Raw genomic sequence first — 20,332 nt, 5'->3', positions numbered from 1 at the left:
CTAGGTTGGAGCAGCCACTAAAATATACCCAGAAACATCTTCCTAATCTACATCTGCACCAACCCTGATTCCCTGGCGCAGCATGACCATCACATGCCCGCCATTGCTCCTGATCTCTGCTGCTCATGAGCTGCTCTCCGGCGCGCCTTCTCACGCTCACATTCCAGTCGGCCTGGCCTGGATAAGTGGAGGTTTATTTGACCCCAAAAATTAGCCTTCTACTAACGAATATAATAGTGTCCATTACAAAGAATAAACTTAGTGCGGGTCCCATTTAAGCAGAAGTTACTGAAAGCCTGAGTTTAAGTTTCCAGGGCCTGAAAGTTTTCCATGACAGTTTTCTGCATAATGTTACCTACAATTTCAACCTGTTATTTAAAGCCATTCTTGTGTTTGTCGTACTTTGATTAGCTTTATTTTGATTTGAAGTCCTTTTACATTATGAGCAGTTAACACTTTGTCTCTGTTAGATTTGCTTTTTAGTTCACAAGAGATACCTCATTCCTCTGTATTTGAATAGTTGCAATGATGGAACAGCTGTCCCCGGAGGGAAATGAAAACAATGATTCCCCAAACTGTGACGATAGAAATTTGCTCTTGGGTTACTTACAATGTATCTGAGTATTAAAAAATTTTCTTTTTAAACGTTTGCAGTAAAACTACCCAGAAACACTTAGTGGCTGACCAGAAACTAAACTCCTGGCATCCTCAAAATGGGATTTATTGGCTTATAAGTGTCCTGTGTTGATTCACAAAGGCACAAACTATCTTGGGAAGTTTTCTTCTAAATGTTGATGGGAGAGCTGGCCACTGTTATGCAAGTTTCATTGTCCTGACTAAACTGCTAAAGAGATTACACAAAGTTATATCAACTAGACAAAAGGAAAAAGAAAAAAAACAGAAGTGTCCTGGGAGGAATCCGGATGAGACCAGTAGACCATGAAAGAGACATCCCTTGCCATCTACAAGGAAAATGGATTTTGTTCTCCATGTGCAAAACCATCTCAGGAGGTTGCAGAGACACCACTTGGTTACTAGCCAGAAGGAGCAGGTGCCTCCTAAATTCCCCACACAGGAGCTCACAGTGGCTTTCACGCATTGGGAGTAAGTTAGACTTAAGAAAGCCTGTCTACTCTTCCTGGGATTTACAAGCCAGCTAGTAAATCCCAGAATAAATCACACGGCACAGTCATTCAAAGATCCCGTCATCCGTGCCGTTTGGAAAGCCCTGCTCCTGCGCCACCCTCTCCCCGTGGAGCCTCCCATGCCCAGGGAGATTACATTAGAAAGTTGAGTGCAAATAATTGATGCAAGACTGGGATGGAGATGGGAGGGGTTTGGGGCAAAAATTAGAAATTAGGAGATTACCTAATGCAGATTACAGTCTCACGGAATTGAGTGTTCAGGCAGACGCTGATGTGGTTCTGTAGTACAGCAAACAATATCAGCTTACAGTCCTGAGGCCAGGCCTGGTGAACAATGCACGGTAGCGGCAGGGCAGGGCTCTCAGAATGAAACTGGCTTACGCGTGGCACTCTCTGACCACAACTCTATAAGCACCAAACTATACTTAGTTCCATCTGTGAGGTTCAATTTAATACAGATGAACATCAAAGAAAACTTCAAAGACTCCTTTTTTCAAGTACATGGGCTACTTAATTTGGTCCAAGTCCATTTTAAAAAGCCCTAGGTGCTTTCACAGCTCTCCTACTGACAAGAGGCCCCAGTGCCTGTGAGCTGCTAATGGGAGGGAGAGGAAGATGAGCTGAGTGGGCCGGGCTATCCCGTCCACACCGGGAGACAGGGAAGGAGACTCCAAGCTGGTGGCGCCAGCACATTCCAGGCCACTCAGGCCTATTCCTAGGTGCCAGGTCACGAAAACCACGCTGACAGATCATGCTGTGTGTGTGTCATAGCACACAAGCAGGACTGTGAGAGAGTGAAAGTGCCACTGGGTGGAGCACTGAGGAAGGGCCACAGTGTGTTGGTGGAGATAGGCTGTCATGGAGAAGAGACCCTGGCTTGCTCTACATAGCTTCCAATGCAACTGCAAGGCAGGTCCCAGAGGGCTCCGGCCTTCGTCGTCCAGGTCTGCTCCCTCCCCTCATGGCTTTCCCATCCTCAGATGAGGATTGGGCAGAGCCTACCCCTGCTGACTAACTGTGGCCCCAGGGTGGTGACTCAGCCCTGCACCTCCTGCTCCCATCTGCACTGGGCCAGAGAGGATGACTTACCCAGCACGTTCACACCACACAGCTTTGTGGGTTCCTAGGTCCAAGGACCAGAGATTTCAGTTGTGTGAGTTTTTTTTTTATTTGTTCTTGCGTATTCTACAAAGGGTCGTAGCTAAACTTCACCTAACGATCGCTTTAGTATATCACTAAAAAGACAAAGCTCACAGTGCTGTTGAAGCACATTCATCATCTTTAGACATTTTGACTAGTTATTTCTTAAGCATTTACCTGCTAGTGTTAAGCATCACATGAAATATATATAGAAGTAAGATAAAATTTCTTATCTTCCCAAGTTTGCCAACAAATACAGAGCAGGAAGGGAAGCAGGTCAGAGCAGGAGGCGCAGCTGTCGTGAGGCCACCGTGCAAGGCGCAGGGAGGGTGAGCTCCAAGTTTGAATGGAATGGGTCTGTCAGCCAAGCCCCCTGGCTCTGGGAAGATAGCAGTGAACAAGCCAGATGGCCCCTCACCCTCCAGAGCCCTGAGTCCTGCAAACCAAACAGCGTGACAGGTCCTTTCCCTGTCCCGGAGGCCCCTGTGGGTGAGAGTTGGCTGCTGACAGGGCGTGAAGGCACTTGAGGGTGGGGAAGTGCCTCTGACTGGGAGATGCTGAGGACAGGGAGGAAGCCACCAGATAAGGGACACTGGGGAAGAGGGGTGGACCCCTCAGGGCCAAGCACATGGAGCCTCATCACAAAAGCAAGATGGTGGCCAAATTCAAGGTCACTGCAAAAGGAATGGAGAAGAGAGAATAGATTTGGCATTTGGAGGAAATGGTGACAATCATGAGCACCTACATGGGACTCTCCATGGGTGCTATCTAAGTAACTGCTGCCTCTACATAAACTCATTCCACCCTCTGATTAATCCATTCTACATATGGGGAAACAAAGGCATGCAGTGTTTATGTCACTTGCCAAGATCTCAGGATTTGATCCAGGTGGCCTGGTTCCATGGTGCAGCCTCTCAGCCTGCATGGATGCCCCGGCTCAGAGCATGACTCTCAGGACAGGGGTCCCAGCAGCCCTCCCTCCCTGCACAGCAGGGTGCCCGTGCTGCACCACTTCTGTCTGGGAATAGGACATTCTGACACTTTCCTGCCTCTTCCGAGGTCCAGCACTTACTCTATGCCTGCCTGGGAAGGTGGCAAGGTGGCCTGAGGAACAGACTCTTCCATTTTTTAGGGAGCTCAAAGCCACAGATGCTCTGAGATCTGGAGTCCAGAGACAGGAGCAGAGGCTTCTCCTGGTGACCACTCTGCTTAAAAACTTCATCAGATCTGTAGTTTCAGAGCCCCCCTGAACCCCATCCCTTACCTCTACCAGCTGCGGGTGGGTCTCTGGGGTGGGGCTCCCCTCCCCACCTGCACCCCAAGGGCTGAAAGGTTGAGGGGAGAACACCATCATTTATACAGGGGGATCCTGGAAGATGAGGCCTGAGAAAGCCCTGCGGGGCCCCTCACCTTCTCCCTAGCTGTGGCCAGGAGTGTCTGGCCTTGCCTGCCTCAGGACCAGCCCAAAGTGGAGGTGAGGGGTGAGCTCCAGCCCCCAGGGGAAGGGTGATGGTGGTCTTGGTCTCAGCATGGTTCTGGTAGAGGTGGGTTAATTTGAAGATGATGAACCTTAAGCCTCTTTCTGATCTTGCTTTAAATAAATACTTCTGAACAACAACAACAACAAAATAGTGTTGATAGGAAAGCCCTCCACTCCACCAGAACCATGCGGCCTTCTCATCCTCCCCTCCTCCACTTCCTTCCTCACTAAGTCACTGCTCCATGAGCTCTTCCACAGGAGACTTACAAAATAGAACACAAACAATCCAGTTCCCGCCTCTCACTCTGAACTCCTCCCAAGACTTGTGGGGTGCGGCAGCCCCTGGGAACACCCAGACCTTCAAGGTCAAACACAGCCCCCGCCCCTCGCTCTGGGGTATCCTGCCAGAAAAAGCCCCGACAGCCATGTGGAGCAGAGTCTTCTTTTTTGTAAGTGGAAGTTCCAGGCTGGCTTTTCAAATCCCCTTTTAACCTCAGTGCTGTATTTCAAAATTCTTTCCAGTTTTCCTGTAGTAATTAACAAAAATAAATATTTTAATTTCAATTAAAGTGAGGGTCTCAGAGAAGAAGCAGGAACTGAGTTTCCTGAGAGGCCCCGCTGAGGCTTTGCTGATATTGCTTCCTGCGGCCTCTGCTCAGACCCTGGGAGCTCACAGGCCGTATCGCGGCTCTTATCTTTGGGGACCAGTTAAAGCATAACTGCGCCAGGGACAGAGTTGTCCTTTCAAATGTGCCGGCAGTGGGATGGAGACCCATGCGTCAAGTCTCCTCTAAGTTCACATGGGATTCTCTCCTTGTCCCAAAGCTGTCTCTGATTTAAAACCCTCCAACTGATTACCTGAATTCTAGAATATGTCCTGTGCTCTCTGCCCTTTCCCACGCCTTTGCTGAAGACCGGTGTTCTGAGGAAACAGACACCGTGTGGAAATGGCTCAGGTCCTTTAAAGCCCTGGCCTGAGGAGCAGGGAAGGGCTGGGCCTGAGGTCAGCTGGATTTGTTAGATTGACAGAGTGACGCGGACTTCCCCAGAGGCACGGGACCAAGGTGCGTGCTCACGCTGTCTCATGCTCTCACACATAATGTGTGTGTGTGTATATATATATACACATATACATATATATATGTATGTATATACACACACATATGCATATATATAGAACGCCAAGCAGCCTCTGGCTTAGCAGGCGTGTTTCCCAGCAGGGGAATTAAAGCCATGGTCCCAGTAGTGGTCTTGGGGTCTCAAGGTATTTGGTCTGTGCAGCCACGTTTCAGCCTGTGGACTCCAGGTCATCTAACGAGGTGGTCGTGTGGGGACTGGGATGGAAAAGGTGTCTGCACAGACGTGTGTGAAATGGCTGGCACACCGCCAGTGGTCAGCACTGTCAGCTGCTATCACCGATCATTCAATCATTCATTCATTCAGTTGTTCATTCTTCAACAGGCCATTTTAAAAATGTGCCCAGTATACCAAAATCTCCGCTAAGCATTTAAAGAGGCAGAATGAAGGTCAGCAATGGTGGTGAAACGAAGCTGGGAATGTGCTCTGAGGGTCTCCTCGTGGGCTTAATGAATGTGTAGAAACCACACATTTTAAACAGAGAGGGAGAAAGGGAGAGGTTCCTGGTCCTCTGCATAGGGACTTGTGTGTGGCTCTTTACTGTAGGCCTGTGCCACTCCTGCTCAACAGCTACCATGGAGGATGCCTTCAACAAATGTGAAGAACGAACAAAAGGTACAAATGTGAAGAATGAACAGGATAGAAAGAAAGGGGAAAGCAAGGGTGAGGGTGAGAAATCAAGGGACAGAGAAGAGAGAAGAGGAGACAGCCTGGGAGTTCACACAGCCAAGAAGGTAGACACTCAGTTGAGCCGGCAAGAGGCTGAGCCTAACTCTCCCTTTCGAATGGGCAGGAGTTCATGATATTTAATAACAGAGGCCTTGCTCTGTAAGAGACAGGGTACCAGGCAGAGAGCAAGTCAGCATCCCAGGAGTCAGATGAGGCAGACAGCGGGGGCAGGGAGCTTGCCCCTGAAGGAGACCCAGGCTGCCAGAGTAGCAGGGAGTCTGGGCCAGTCCTCTTTTGGGAAGCGCTTCCTCGGCTTCTGCCCGCCCTCTCCTCTCCCTTTCCACCCACCATCCTGACATAATACTTCCTAATTTGGAAGTGTTGTCCAGGGAAGAACCTGCTCATTTCCTCTTCAGTAGGCAGGGAAGCACTAACATCCAGCAGCATCGGAAACCCGTAGGAGCGCTCTCGGCAGTGCAGGGTGAGGGGACAGTCCATGTGGTCATGAGAAGTGGGTGTCAGGCAAGCATGTCTTTTCCAAAAGAGAAAAACATTAAAGGCCTCACAAACGGCGCCCAAAGACTAATTCTGCATAGCATCTTTGCGAGACCCTACATTCTTATGACGACTGGTTTTGCCTGAGAAAGAAAAAATTTTAATTTTGCTCTGACATGCCAATTCAACGAATCATTTTCACATAATATTCATGCAAAAAAAAACAAACAATTTGCCAGAAAACTTGGGAATCCATCCACATCTACAGCTCTTCCCTGCAGTCACACTACAGTGGGATCCCTCCATACAGGAGGGGCAGAGTGGAGCAGGCTAGAGATGCCTGTTTGTTTCCATTTGCTGCACCACAGCAAGCATTTCTGTCGTGCCCACTCTGTACTAGAAAGTACATGAACATCAGCCATAAAGGCAACTAGAAAGGTGGCCCACCCTCTTGGTGGAGAGAGAAGAGAGTGTGGTAGAAACAATAATAAGAGGTCTACAGAACTTGACCCCTCCCAGCCTCTCCCACCTGCCAGCCTGGCCCTTGCAGAGAGATGCAGGCTGCCATGCTTATGCCAAAGCCTGGGACAGTTGGGCTCAGCAAGGTAGGCATCCGTCAAGCAAGGAGGAGCAGGGGTCAGCAGTGACCCCAGCGGCCAGCAGGGAGAAAGGTGCATGTGACAAGGACACTAGAGGCCGTGGGTCAGGATCAGCCAGCGTCAGGGTAGCATTTCTAGGAGTTCACTCTGTTGGGCGCTGTGCTGGCTGCTTCTCACATATTATTTCTTTCTTACTCTCAGAGCAGAGATTTCAATTGCGGCGAGATTGTGGAGGCAGCCAGGGAGGTAGGGGGAGTGGTGTCTTCTAAAAGCATGTTCAGTATCCATGTGGTTTCAGTAATAATAATAATAATAAACCCGTGAAAAGTAAAACAGGACAAAAATCTTCATAGGCAGTGAACCATATCAGAGAGTCCAAGAAAGCACAGTGAGAGTGTGGCTTAAAAACCCTGACAGACATTCCTTTGCACGAGCTCAGTGAGGAGGGCATGGTCCCCACCACCCCCCACCCCTGCTTTGCAGATAAACCACATGCAGGAAGGTCAGCCTGGCAAGTCCAGTAAGTTCAAGCCCAAGTCTCAGCTGGGCAGCAGAGCTCCTGCTCTTCTTTGTCCTCATATACGAGCACCTCTGGACTTAAAACTTGAGGAACTGGATGGAGAAAAGTTAATGGTCAGCAGCGGGTTACATCTTCTTCCATGCACCTTTCCATTCTTTGGATCAGTAGTCACTAACGTTCACCAGCCGTAAGTCCTCGACATGGAGAGGCTCAGAGCCTGGCATGAACATGACCCTGAATTCAGATGCAGAGCTTCTTCCCATGATGATCTGCCCCTCACAGCAGGGTCTTCTCTGTTTCAGGGTATGAACTACTTGGAGGACCGTCGCTTGGTGCACCGTGACCTGGCAGCCAGGAACGTACTGGTGAAAACGCCGCAGCATGTCAAGATCACAGATTTTGGGCTGGCCAAATTGCTGGGTGCAGAAGAGAAAGAATACCATGCAGAAGGAGGCAAAGTAAGGAGGTGGCTTTAGGTCAGCCAGCATTTTCCTGACACCAGGGACCAGGCTGCCTTCCCACTAGCTGTATTGTTTAACTCATGCAGGGGAGGATGCTCTCCAGACATTCTGGGTGAGCTCACAGCAGCTGCTGCTGGCAGCTGGGTCCAGCCGGGGTCTCCTGGTAGTGTGAGCCAGAGCTGCTTTGGGAACGGTACTTGCTGGGACATTGAATGAGGATGTTATCCCCAGGTGATCATTAGCAAAGGTTAGGTTTCAGCCTCTCCCTGCAGGATATATAAGCCCCCTTCAATAGCGCAATTGGGAAAGGTCACAGCTGCCTTGGTGGCCCACTGCTGTCGAGGACACCTAAGGAACAGGAAAGGCCCCCATGCGGGCCCAAGCTCCCAGGGCTGTCTGTGGCTCGTGGCTGGGACAGGCTGCAATGGAGTCCTTCTCTCTCTTCACCGGCTCGGGTTTCTCTTAAGGACCCTCACAGCACTAAGGGATGTGCGTCCCCTGTCAGGCCCTCGAATGCCCTCCCACAGCCAGGCCCCTCTGAGGTTTCACTCTGGCCTGCTTGGCTCCTAGCAGCCACCAACGCCATGATGCTGGGCCCTGAAAACACGCACAGACCTGGATGAGTGAGGCCACTGGGCACAACCAGGGCTCCCAGCTCACCAGAGCAGCCTAGGACCCAGAGGGTGCTGAGAAACCTACCAAAGCAGCCCTGAATTCCGTCAGACTGAAATCCCCTGTTGCTGGGAGGAGGCGCCAGGCCTAGGGGATGGGTCGTGGGGTGATCTGGCTCCTCTGTGTGTGTCACTTGTAATTAGGTCCAGAGTGAGTTAACTTTTTCCAACAGAGGGAAACTAATAGTTGTCTCACTGCCTTATCTCTCACCATCCCAAGGTGCCTATCAAGTGGATGGCATTGGAATCAATTTTACACAGAATTTATACCCACCAGAGTGATGTCTGGAGCTATGGTGAGTCATAATCCTGATGCTAATGAATTTGTACTGAGGCCAAGCTGGCTTTTATTGTTAGTTAATTTATATTATATCCTCTGACATGCAAGTATTTTCTTTCGAGATAATGACTAATGATAATGTAATCGTTGCTGTCTATCTATTGTACTGAGAAAACACGACAGAGGAAATCGAGTCCAGCTGCCGTCCAAAAGTCACTGGAGATTGCAATGAGCTGGTCTGGCAGGGTGGGGGCATGGGAGGGAAAGAGCTTAGGAAACGGCTCTCCTTGCAAAGTCCAACCAAACTTTAACGTTAACCAAACCATTAACGTTGCCGTGAATTTGAAGTGAACCAGAGGGAGGTGACAGAAGAAGCTTGATGGGGAATGGTTCCAGTAGAGAAATGAGGCTTAAGATGAACTACCCTGGCCCTTATGTGTCAGAGAGAACGGCTTGACAACCACACACTGAGGATGTCTGCAGGGATAAAAGAAGAAAGGGAGATGACCCTTGCTTCTCACTCTCGGGAGGACCATCTGGTCCGGCCCTGGGGGATTCTCCATTTCCTCTTCTGAATCCCAGTGTTGCCCAGCACCGGCCTGTACCCATCCTCACGAGGGCCCCTCTCCTCACCCAGCCCTAGGTCCCTGCCCTGTCCTGAGCCTACAAGGGCCTCCCATGTTGAGAAAGTGTTGCTGACACATTGTCTCTGACCGCTGTGCCAGGCATGTTCCGCTGCGTTACCGCACTTGGTCCTTGAATTTCACCCAGCAACTTACTGAAAGGCTGGAACCCATGAACCTACCCCTTTACTGAGGAAAATCAGTTACCCCAGCCATCCACAGCGACAGGAGCAAGGGAGGAGTCGCCTCACCTCTCTAGAAATGTGTATTTGAGGAGAACACTATTGAAAGGAATTTCCAAGAATAATCTAGTCAGTACTACAAAAGCAAAATTATTCAAGATATCGTCCTTTTTTACTTAGTATTTTTTCTTTTTCCTATAGCATTATTAACTTTCTGATTTTCCAAATACATACACATTTTTAAATTTCCTGAGTCTTTATCTCTTCTGTTAAAATGTAAGATTTTTGATACAAAGGCAGAGATTTGTCTCCATGAATAAGTGAAGTTTGTTGTGCACCTGTGAGCTGAGCTGCCTCGATTAATGGAACAGATAAGGAAATAAAGGTCTGCTGATGCATTGTTATTTTCAGCCATTTTCAGAATGTATCTCCTCTCCACGAGGGAACCCCGGGGTCCTGCCCCAAGCTATTAATTTTGTCCTCACGCAGCCCACCCCTCCCACCCCAGGCACAGCGCGGTCTCCTGCGGGTCTCCCCTCATCCCACTTGCTCCCCCTCATCTATGCTCCAGACAGAGGTCACATATATTTTTTATCTTTTTTTTTTTTTTTTTGAGACAGAGTCTTGCCCTGTCGCCCAGGCTGGAGTGCAGTGGTGCAGTCTCGGCTCACTGCAACCTCCACCTCCCAGGTTCAAGCGATTCTCCTGCCTCAGCCTCCTGAGTAGCTGGGATTACAGGTGCACGCCACCAGGCCCAGCTAATTTTTTGTATCTTTAGTTGAGACAGGGTTTCACTATGTTGGCCAGGCTGGTCTCGAACTCCTGACCTCATGATCTGCCCGCCTCAACCTCCCAAAGTGCATATTTTTTAACTTTATCAGACTTTTCATTCTCTGCTCAGCATCTTTCTTTGGTCCTCCAGGTATGTTCAGATAAAACCTGAGCACCTGGCCATGACTGATGGGTTGCTGGGCCATCTGGCCCTGGCAACTCTCCCGTCCACCAGGTCCCCCTCCCGTCACGCTCCAGGCATGGCCTGTGTGTGCCAGCGCAATGCCCACACTCCATGCACAAGTGGAAGCCCTCTCGAATTCAGTGGCTTAGTGCCTTGATGTGGTCACACCCATTCTCAGGAAGTAGGTTCCCACTGAAAACATTGTGTTTTCAACATCACTGAGGCTGCCACGGCAGATTATAATCACTGGCCTGGGCAGCCCACTGGAACTACCAGACCATGAGCCTGAATTTTTAGTTTAAAAATCATATCCTGTTTTCTCTACTCTCTAGTCTCTAGTCAAGGCAAATTATTCAATTTAATAAATTAGGGGCCTAGTGTGTTGTACCAAGGAGCTAAAAAGAGAGAACTCGCAACACCTTCCAGTCCATTCTCCACCTAACACTGGCTACACTGGTTCTCCTCCCTCTCACCGTTTGTTCCAAAATCTAATAACCTGTCTTCCCACTAGAATTCATCATACATGTTTAAAAACCTAGTTAAATAGTAGTTAAACTGACTGCATAGATCTGGAAATGAGACAGTCTTTCTTTTACAAATCCATATAGGGGATGACACAAGAATCTATTTTCTTGCCCCCAAACCATTGCTTTCCTTCCATTGTTAAGCTTGTATTCTGTGTATTAATTCAGGTGGTTCCGTTTGGGAATGGCCTCTGTTACCCAGAGATGGGAAGGCCATCAGAACTCGGGGTTGTCCGAAAAAACACTGGTTCTAAAATTATCACTGCTTTCACTTGTTTTTAACCATCATAGTTGTTTGATTTTGAAGGAAAAATATGAGGGTTTTTATTCTATGCTTGTTATATCTTTATTGTGGTTTCGTATTTTTTAGATTTTAGTACCTGACATTTTTTTAACTTTTATTTTAGGTTCAGGGGTACATGTGCAGTTTTGTTACATAGGTAAATCTGTGTCATGGGGGTTTGTTACACATATTATTTTATTACCCAGGGATTAAGCCTAGTACCCATTAGTTATTTTTTCTGATCCTCTCCCTCCTCCCTTCCTCCACCTTCCTATAGACCCCAGCATGTGTGGTTCCCCTCTACGTGTCCATGGGTTCTCATCATTTAGCTCCCACTTAGAAGTGAGAACATGCAGTATTTGATTTTCTATTCCTGCATTAGTTTGCTAAGGATGATGGCCTCTAGCTCCATCCATGTTCTTGCAAAGTACATGATCTCATTCTCTTTTGTGGCTGCCTAGTGTTCCATGGTATATATGTACCACATTTTCTTTATCCAGTCTGTCATTGATGGGCATTTAGTTGATTCCGTGTCTTTGCTATTGTGAATAGTGCTGCAGTGAAAATATGCATGCATATGTCTTTATGGTAGAATGATTTATATTCCTTTGAGTAATGGGATTGCTGGCTCAAATGGTAGTTCTGTTTCTAGCTATCTGAGAAATTGCCACACTCTTTTCCACAATAATTGAACTAATTTACATTCCCACCAACAGTGTAAAAGCATTCCTTTTTCTCTACAACCTCACCAGCATCTGTCGGCTTTTTTTGTTTTGTTTTTTGTTTTGTTTTTTACTTTTCAGTAATAGCCATCTGACTGGTATGAGATGGTATCTCAGTGTAGTTTTGATTTTTATTTCTTTAACGATCAGTGATGTTAAGCTCTTTTTCATATACTTGTTGGCTGCATGTGTGTCTTCTTCTGAAAAGTGTCTGCTCGTGTCCTTTGCCCACTTTTTAATGGGATTGTTTGATTTTTTCTTGTAAATTTGCTGAAGTTCCTTGTAGATGCTGGTTATTACACCTTTCCCAGATTTGTAGCTTGCAAAAATGTTCTCCCATTCTGTAGGTTGTCTGCGCACTCTGACGATAGTTTCTTTTGCTGTACAGAAGATCTTCAGTTTAATTAGATCCCATTTGTCAATTTTTGCTTTTGTTGCAATTGCTTCATGTGTCTTCATCATGAAATCTTAGCCCATTCCTATATCCAGAATGGTATTACCTAGGTTATCTTCTAGGGTTTTTATAGTTTGGGGTTTTACATTTAAGTCTTTAATCCATGTTGAGTTTATTTTTGTATATGGTGTAAGGAAGGAGTCCAGTTTCAATCTTCTTCATGGCTAGCTAGTCATCATTTATTGAGTAGGGAGTCCTTTCCTCATTGCTTTTTTTTTTTTTTTTTGTCAACTTTGTCAATGATCACATGGTTGTAGTTGTGCAGCCTTATTTCTGGGCTCTCTATTCTGTTTCATTGGTCTGTGTGTCTGTTTCTGTACTAGTACCATGCTGTTTTGGTTACTGTATCCCTGTAGTTTAAAGTCAGGTAGCATCATGCCTCCAGCTTTGTTCTTTTTGCTTAGGATTGCCTTGGCAATTCAGGCTCTTTTTTGGTTCCATGTGAATTTTTAAATTGTGTTTTCTAGTTCTGTGAAGAATCTCATTGGTAGTGTGATAGGAGTAACATTGAATCTATAAAATACTTTGGGCAGTATAGTCATTCTAATGATATTGATTCTTTCTATCCATGAGCATGGAATGTTTTTCCATTTGTTTGTGTCATCTCTGATTTCTTTAAGCAGTGTTTTGTGGTTCTCATTGTAGAGATCTTTCACCTTCCTGATTTATTGTATTTCTAGGTATTTTATTCTTTTTGTGGCAATTGTGAATTGAATTGCATTCCTGATTTGGCTCTCAGCTTGACTGTTGTTGGCATATTGGAATGCTAATTATTTTTTACATTGATTTTGTACAACTGAGTCTTCACTGAAGTTGTTTATCAGCTTAAGGGGTTTTGGGGCCAAGACTATGGGGTTTTCTAGATATAGGATCATGTCATCTGCAAACAGAGATAGCTGTTTTCCTCTCTTCCTGTTTGGATGTCCATTATCTCTTTCTTTCACCTGATTTATCTGGCCAGGACTTCCAATACTATGTTAAATAGGAGTGTTGAGAAAGAGAATCTTTGTCTTGTGTCAATTTTCAAGGAGAATGTTTTCAGCTTTTGCCCATTCAATATGATGTTGGCTGTGGGTTTGTCATAGATGGCTATTATGTTGAGGTTTGTTCCTTAAATACCTAATTTATTGAGAGTTTTGAACATGTTGAATTTTATTGAGAGCCTTTTCTGCATCTGTTGAGATGATCATGTGGCTTTTGTCCTTAGTTCTGTTTATGTGGTGAATCACATTTATTGATTTGCGTATGTTGAACCAACCTTGCATCCCAGGGATGAAGCCGACTTGATTGTGGTGGCTTAAGCTTTTTGATGTGCTGCTGGATTTGATTTGCCAGTATTTTGTTGAGGATTTTTATGTCTCTGTTCATCAGAGATATTCGCCTGAAGTTTTCTTTTTTCGTTGTATCTCTGCCAAGTTTTGTTATGAGGATGACGTTGGCCTCACAGAATGAGTTAAGGAAGAGTCCCTCCTCCTCAATTTTTTTGGAGTAGTTTCAGTAGAAATGGTACCAGCTTTTTTTGTACATCTTGTAGAATTTGGCTGTGAATCCATCTAGTCTTGGGCTTTGTTTTGGTTGGTAGGCTATTTATTACTGATTCAATTTTGGAGCTCATTATTGGTCTGTTCAGGGATTCAGTTTCTTCCTGAGGTCTTTATTTTTATCAAATGGAACTTAAGCTTTTTCATTTCCAATTTTTTTATGATCTAAAAATGTGCAGTTTACAGCCCTGTTCAGAATCTGCATTTTCCTCATTCTGCAGATACAGGTCCCTCAGAGCAGGTGACTGAGTGTGTATCCTGTCTGGAGCATAATACTTATGGTAGTAGAGTTACTGTTGTCTTTATTGTTAATTACCAAAGTTTACCACTTATCAGTCACTTACTACTTGCTGGGCATTGCTCTAAGCATTTCAGTTGTATTACCTTGTTGGGTCCTTACAGCCATCCTGTGAAACAGATACTGTTATTATCCCACTTTATAGAGAGGTAAACTGAGGCTTCCAGCACTGAAGCAAATTGCCCAAGACTACAGTAATGTAGGTTTCTAAACATCAAGAAACAGTAACCAGTAATGATGACTAAAGCAAAGGATTGTGATTGTTCATTCGTGATCCCACTGCCTTCTTTTCTTGCTTCATCCTCTCAGGGGTGACCGTTTGGGAGTTGATGACCTTTGGATCCAAGCCATATGACGGAATCCCTGCCAGCGAGATCTCCTCCATCCTGGAGAAAGGAGAACGCCTCCCCCAGCCACCCATATGTACCATCGATGTCTACATGATCATGGTCAAGTGTGAGTGACCAGTGGGGCTGTCCACACTGCCTAGCTGAGCCTTGGTGGCCGCTCTTAGCCAAACAGCTGAGGCCTTTGCATCCCTGGAGAAATGTCATCACATTACTTAAGGCAGGCACACAAATCCAGAAACATCTGTAAATACCCCTTCAAGCATTCTTTTAAAGACACTTCTTGACTCATTGGGCAGTATGACCTGACATTTGCCCACGTTTGCAAGCAAATAAATAAAACTAAAGTCTTCCGCAAGTCATTACACCAAAATATTCTATTCGCTGAGTTACTCAATGAAATACCGAGTTGCCCTATATTTTGAAGCCTGTTACCAGAGAGACTGAATGTTTTTAAATGCATGACATTGAGTAACAACATAAGGCTAATAGAGTCTACATTTCTGCTTTGACTTAAACCTTTTAAACCAGTGAATTTATGTGATGTCTCTGCAGTGTGGCATTTAAACATTTTAATCTAAATAAGAGTGTGTAATTTGATTGATGCTATTATTCTACCAGATTCACGAGTGCAGTGGGCTCTGGAGGTAGCATTACATGCATGGGATGAGCATTTGCAAAAGAAAGTTGTATAGGGAATATGACAGAGCCAAGTTAATGTAAATATCAATGCCTTTCTGAACTCTAGACCACAGAGTTAATCTTTTTTAACTTCTTGGTTTGCGCTAAGGAAGCTGTGATCCAGAGAAGCCACGTGATTTGTCTAAGGTCACATAGCAGTCTGGCCTAAAATAGCTTGACAGGCTGTGGATGGAAAATAAATGTGATCCCTCAAGAGGCATGAGGATTTCCAGGCAGTAGCCATACCTCCAAATTGTTTAATCTGGATTTAGATTGTTGGGTAGTCACATGTGGCAGCACAGTTAACAGTGTGTCCTCCTGTGGGAGTTGCCAGCACAGCCAGCCCTCTCACTTGCATGCATGCCCACTGGGTATGTGCTGTACTGGAGACGCTGGGGGTAGGGGACCAGTCCCAACCCCAAATTCTTTAAAGCCTATTTTTCTACGTTGTATCTGGTTTCCTACCTGAAGGAATGCTAAGGGTGGATGTTGGGTGAGGACCTTGATGCAGAGCACCCTGCCGTCAGGATAGTTCACAGAGAGCAATTGCACAGACCCACACTGCTCCATCCCCTCAGGCACAACACAGGATGCTGACCCCAGGAAGAGTGGGTGTAGAAAAACTAGAGGGCATTATTGTTATTCTGATTCAAATGTACGGTGCAGGCATGGTCTTTAAACAGTAACCAGTACTAGTTGGCCAAGACAGAAAAGTCTACCACAAAGACTTGGTTCTTTCGTCACTTATTTGACTGGAAGTGTCGCATCACCAATGCCTTCTTTAAGCAATGCCATCTTTATCACTTCTTCCGGTGTTCTAATTGTACTGTTTTTTCTCATTCCTTCCCCAGGCTGGATGATAGACGCAGATAGTCGCCCAAAGTTCCGTGAGTTGATCATCGAATTCTCCAAAATGGCCCGAGACCCCCAGCGCTACCTTGTCATTCAGGTACAAATCGCAGTCTGTCCTTCCATTGGGAAGAGTCCCTCTAATGAGCATCTCATGTCACTGTGTTCTGTCACATGCCAACCTGGCCTCCCTGTGTCCCAGATCGCATTATTAAACCCTCCAGCGCATTAGAGCAAGCCTCAGTAAGGCGCAGACCACATCGTGAACTAAGCAGCATCCGTGAGTGGGGCCCACCCAACTCCATCTCCCCCTCCCCGTCTGAACTCTCCTCCCGTGCTCATCCTCACTGTTCAGCTAGCCAAAGCCTCAGCTGGGTCTAACAGAGAAGCATCGTCATTTGGGCTTTGGTGTCAGGCAGACATGGCTTCACACCCCTGACTCTCCACTTCTTCCCATCACCCAGGCAGCCAATTCACCTATCTCCTTCCATAACACAGGAATACCAAAACCAAGCTCACAGGATTGTCTCAAAGATTCAATAAAATATGTTGCAAAATACACTCCCTAGCACCTCACAGCAAGGTGCACACTCGATGAATGCTGCAGCTTCTTCCCTTTCTGTTTCCTCAGAAGCTCTTTGCATCTCGTGTAGGGACTTTCAAGCATCAAAGGATGGTTCATGTTTTATTTTAAGGCACCCACATCATGCCATGAGGGGAGGCAGCTATAATTTAGAGAACCAAGGGGGATTTCGTTATAACAAAATTGGCAAACACACAGGCACCTGCTGGCAATAGACCCCTGCTCCTATAGCCAAGAAGTGGAATAGCATCTCTATGGGCCATTCTAATAGCTTCAAAATCTCTGCACCAGGGGGATGAAAGAATGCATTTGCCAAGCCCTACAGACTCCAACTTCTATCGTGCCCTGATGGATGAAGAAGACATGGACGACGTGGTGGATGCTGACGAGTACCTCATCCCACAGCAGGGCTTCTTCAGCAGCCCCTCCACGTCACGGACTCCCCTCCTGAGCTCTCTGGTATGAAATCTCAGTCTCTCTCTCTCTCTCTCTCAAGCTGTGTCTACTCATTTGAACAAATTGAATTTTAGGGAAAATAACAACCATCTAGTGAAACTCACATGGAGATGAAGTCAATTTTAACCAAATGGTAAAATCAAAATCAAAATAAATTAAGTGTATTAATTATTTTGTTGCATTGCAACAACTTGATTGTAAGCCTTTTAGGTCCACTATGGAATGGAATTAAATCAAAACTAAACCTAGTTGCTCTAAAACTAACGATTAAGACAAAAATTAAACACCTTCACGATATACCCTCCATGAGGCGCACCACCTGCATTCAGGAAAAGTGGATGAGATGTGGTACAAGCATTCCATGGGCAACTTCTCTGTTTCTTTTTCAGAGTGCAACCAGCAACAATTCCACTGTGGCTTGCATTGATAGAAATGGGGTATGTATGAACACCTTATAAGCCAGAATTTACAGCTCTCCACTATGGCTCTATTTTACATGGAAAATGCCTTAACCTAAATAATCTTAACCCAGATAATCTTGAGTTTTCTTCCTGTGTGGGTTTTTCCCTGCACGGCTGTCACGCCTCACAGTGCCATTCAAAGCGTGACTCCTGGACCAGTAGTAGCATCGCCTGGCAGCTTGTTAGAAACGCCGTGTTTCAGGCCACCGCCCCAGTTTGACCAAATCAGGACCTCTGGGGTTGGCACCCAGTAGTCTGTGTTTGAGCCACTTTCCAGGTGATACTGATGTCTGTTGAAGTGTGAGGCCGTGGTCTAGACCGCACTGTGCCATGCAGAAACCACTAGCCACATGTGGCTACTTCAACTTAAATGTTAATAAGTTAAAATGAAATAAAATATGAAATTCAGTTGCTCACACATGTGAAGTGTCCAGTAGCCACACGTGGCTAGTGGTGACCATATTGAAGAGCACCGCTCATAGCACACCTCCCTCACTGCAGAAAGTTCTGCTGTACAGCACCCAGCACAGCCCTGCTGCCCACCCTGCAGCCTGCAGCCCAGTAGCACCAGCACCTGCTAGGGTGCAGACTCTCAGGCCTGCCCAACCTACTAATCAGAACCTGCATCTCAAGGAGATCTCAGGTGATTTTTGCAAACACTGAAGTTGGGGCAGCCCTGACTGGACTAACCTTCCCTCATTTCCTCCTGCAGCTGCAAAGCTGTCCCATCAAGGAAGACAGCTTCTTGCAGCGATACAGCTCAGACCCCACAGGCGCCTTGACTGAGGACAGCATAGACGACACCTTCCTCCCAGTGCCTGGTGAGTGGCTTGTCTGGAAACAGTCCTGCCCCTCAGCCTCCTCGACCCACTCAGCAGCAGCCAGTCTCCACCACCCAGTGTCCAAGCCAGGTGCTCCCTCCAGCATCTCCAGAGGGGGAAGCAGTGGCAGATTTGCAGACACAGTGAAGGGCATAAGGAGCAGATAAACACATGACCGAGCCTGCATAAGCTCTTTGTTGTGTCTGGGTTGTTTGCTGTACCTCTACTTTAAGAATGAATCTGTAAAATTTCTAGCTTATGAAGCAAACCACAGACATACACATCTGTGTGTGTGAGTGTGCATGATGTGTGTACATCTGTGTATGTGTGTGTATGTGTGTGTTTGTGACAGATATGATCCCTGTTCTCTCTGCTGGCTCTATCTTGACCTGTGAAACATATATTTAACTAATTAAATATTAGTTAATATTAATAAATTTTAAGCTTTACCCAGATACTCACAACCTGCTAACACACACACACATACACATACACACATATACACACACCACACACATACACAGACACCACACACACACCACACACAGACACATACACATGCACACACATATACACACACATACACCACACACATACACACCACACACATGTATACACACATACACACACCACACATACACCACACACACCACAAAAACCTCACACACATACACATATACACACCACACACACCACATACACACACGTATACACACATATATACACACATACACCACGCATACATACACACCACACATACATACACACACCACACACACGTACACACAACACACACAACACAGACACACACGTACACACACCACAGACATATGTATGCACACATACACACCCGCACCACACACACACCACACATACATACACACAGACACATACACACCACACACACCATTACATACGCACGTACACATACACCACACACACCACACATACACACACCACACATACACATACACACCACAAAAACCGCACACACATACAAACATATACACACTACACACACCACACATACATACACACCACACACACCACACATACACGTACACACACCACACACACCACATATACACACACCACACATACACACACATACACACCACACACCACAGACACACATTAGCACACCACATATACGTATGTATGCACATATACACACCCACACCACACACACACAACACATATATAAAGATTTAGATATATATAAAACAGATGTTATATATATGTTAGTGTAATATCTAATATCTATATATCTAATATATAGTTTATTAGCTATCTAATATCCATATCATATATATCAAAATCTTTATATATAAAAATGTATAGAAATCCTTATACATATGTTATATGTATATAAAGATTTAGATATATAACATATATAAGTTATGTATATGTTGGCGTAATATCTAATATATAGCTCATTAGCTATCTAATATAATATAAAGATTATCAATATTATAAGCTATTAGAAAAATGCAAGTTAAGGCAGATGATATACCTCTTTACACACCAGCTACACTCACCAACTACACACACATACATACACACATAGACACACACCACACACACCATACACACGTACACACACACCACATATACACAAACATACACACACACCACACACACATACACACCACACACACACATACATACACATTCACACACCACACACATGTACACACACACCACAGACACACATGTACACACACCATACATATGTATGCACACATATCCACACCACACATACATACACACATAGACACATACACACCACACACCGTATGTACACGTGTACACACACACCACACACACATACACACACCACACACATACACACACCACACACACACCACAAAAAACACACACACACAAACATACACACCCCACACATACGCATATATACACACACACATACACACCACACACACACCACACATACA

General features: G+C 45.8%; 1 protein-coding gene across 4 annotated transcripts in view; it reads left to right on the top strand.

Moving 5' to 3' along the window:
• EGFR (epidermal growth factor receptor) overlaps nucleotides 1-20,332 on the top strand; it is a 196,734-nt gene that overhangs the window by 169,363 nt on the left and 7,039 nt on the right. For all 4 annotated transcript variants that reach the window (XM_054494705.2, XM_063667305.1, XM_063667306.1 and 1 more), the window contains exons 21-27: nucleotides 7,488-7,643; nucleotides 8,538-8,613; nucleotides 14,489-14,635; nucleotides 16,059-16,156; nucleotides 16,931-17,098; nucleotides 17,485-17,532; nucleotides 18,269-18,377. In XM_054494705.2, the coding sequence (XP_054350680.1) occupies nucleotides 7,488-7,643; nucleotides 8,538-8,613; nucleotides 14,489-14,635; nucleotides 16,059-16,156; nucleotides 16,931-17,098; nucleotides 17,485-17,532; nucleotides 18,269-18,377 (802 nt within the window). The remainder of the gene's footprint in view (nucleotides 1-7,487; nucleotides 7,644-8,537; nucleotides 8,614-14,488; nucleotides 14,636-16,058; nucleotides 16,157-16,930; nucleotides 17,099-17,484; nucleotides 17,533-18,268; nucleotides 18,378-20,332) is intronic.

The sequence above is a fragment of the Pongo pygmaeus genome, chromosome 6, assembly GCF_028885625.2.
Source record: "Pongo pygmaeus isolate AG05252 chromosome 6, NHGRI_mPonPyg2-v2.0_pri, whole genome shotgun sequence".
Classification (NCBI taxonomy): domain Eukaryota; kingdom Metazoa; phylum Chordata; class Mammalia; order Primates; family Hominidae; genus Pongo; species Pongo pygmaeus.
Note: the sequence above shows the minus strand (reverse complement) of the source record. Positions and strands in the feature narration are given on the sequence as shown.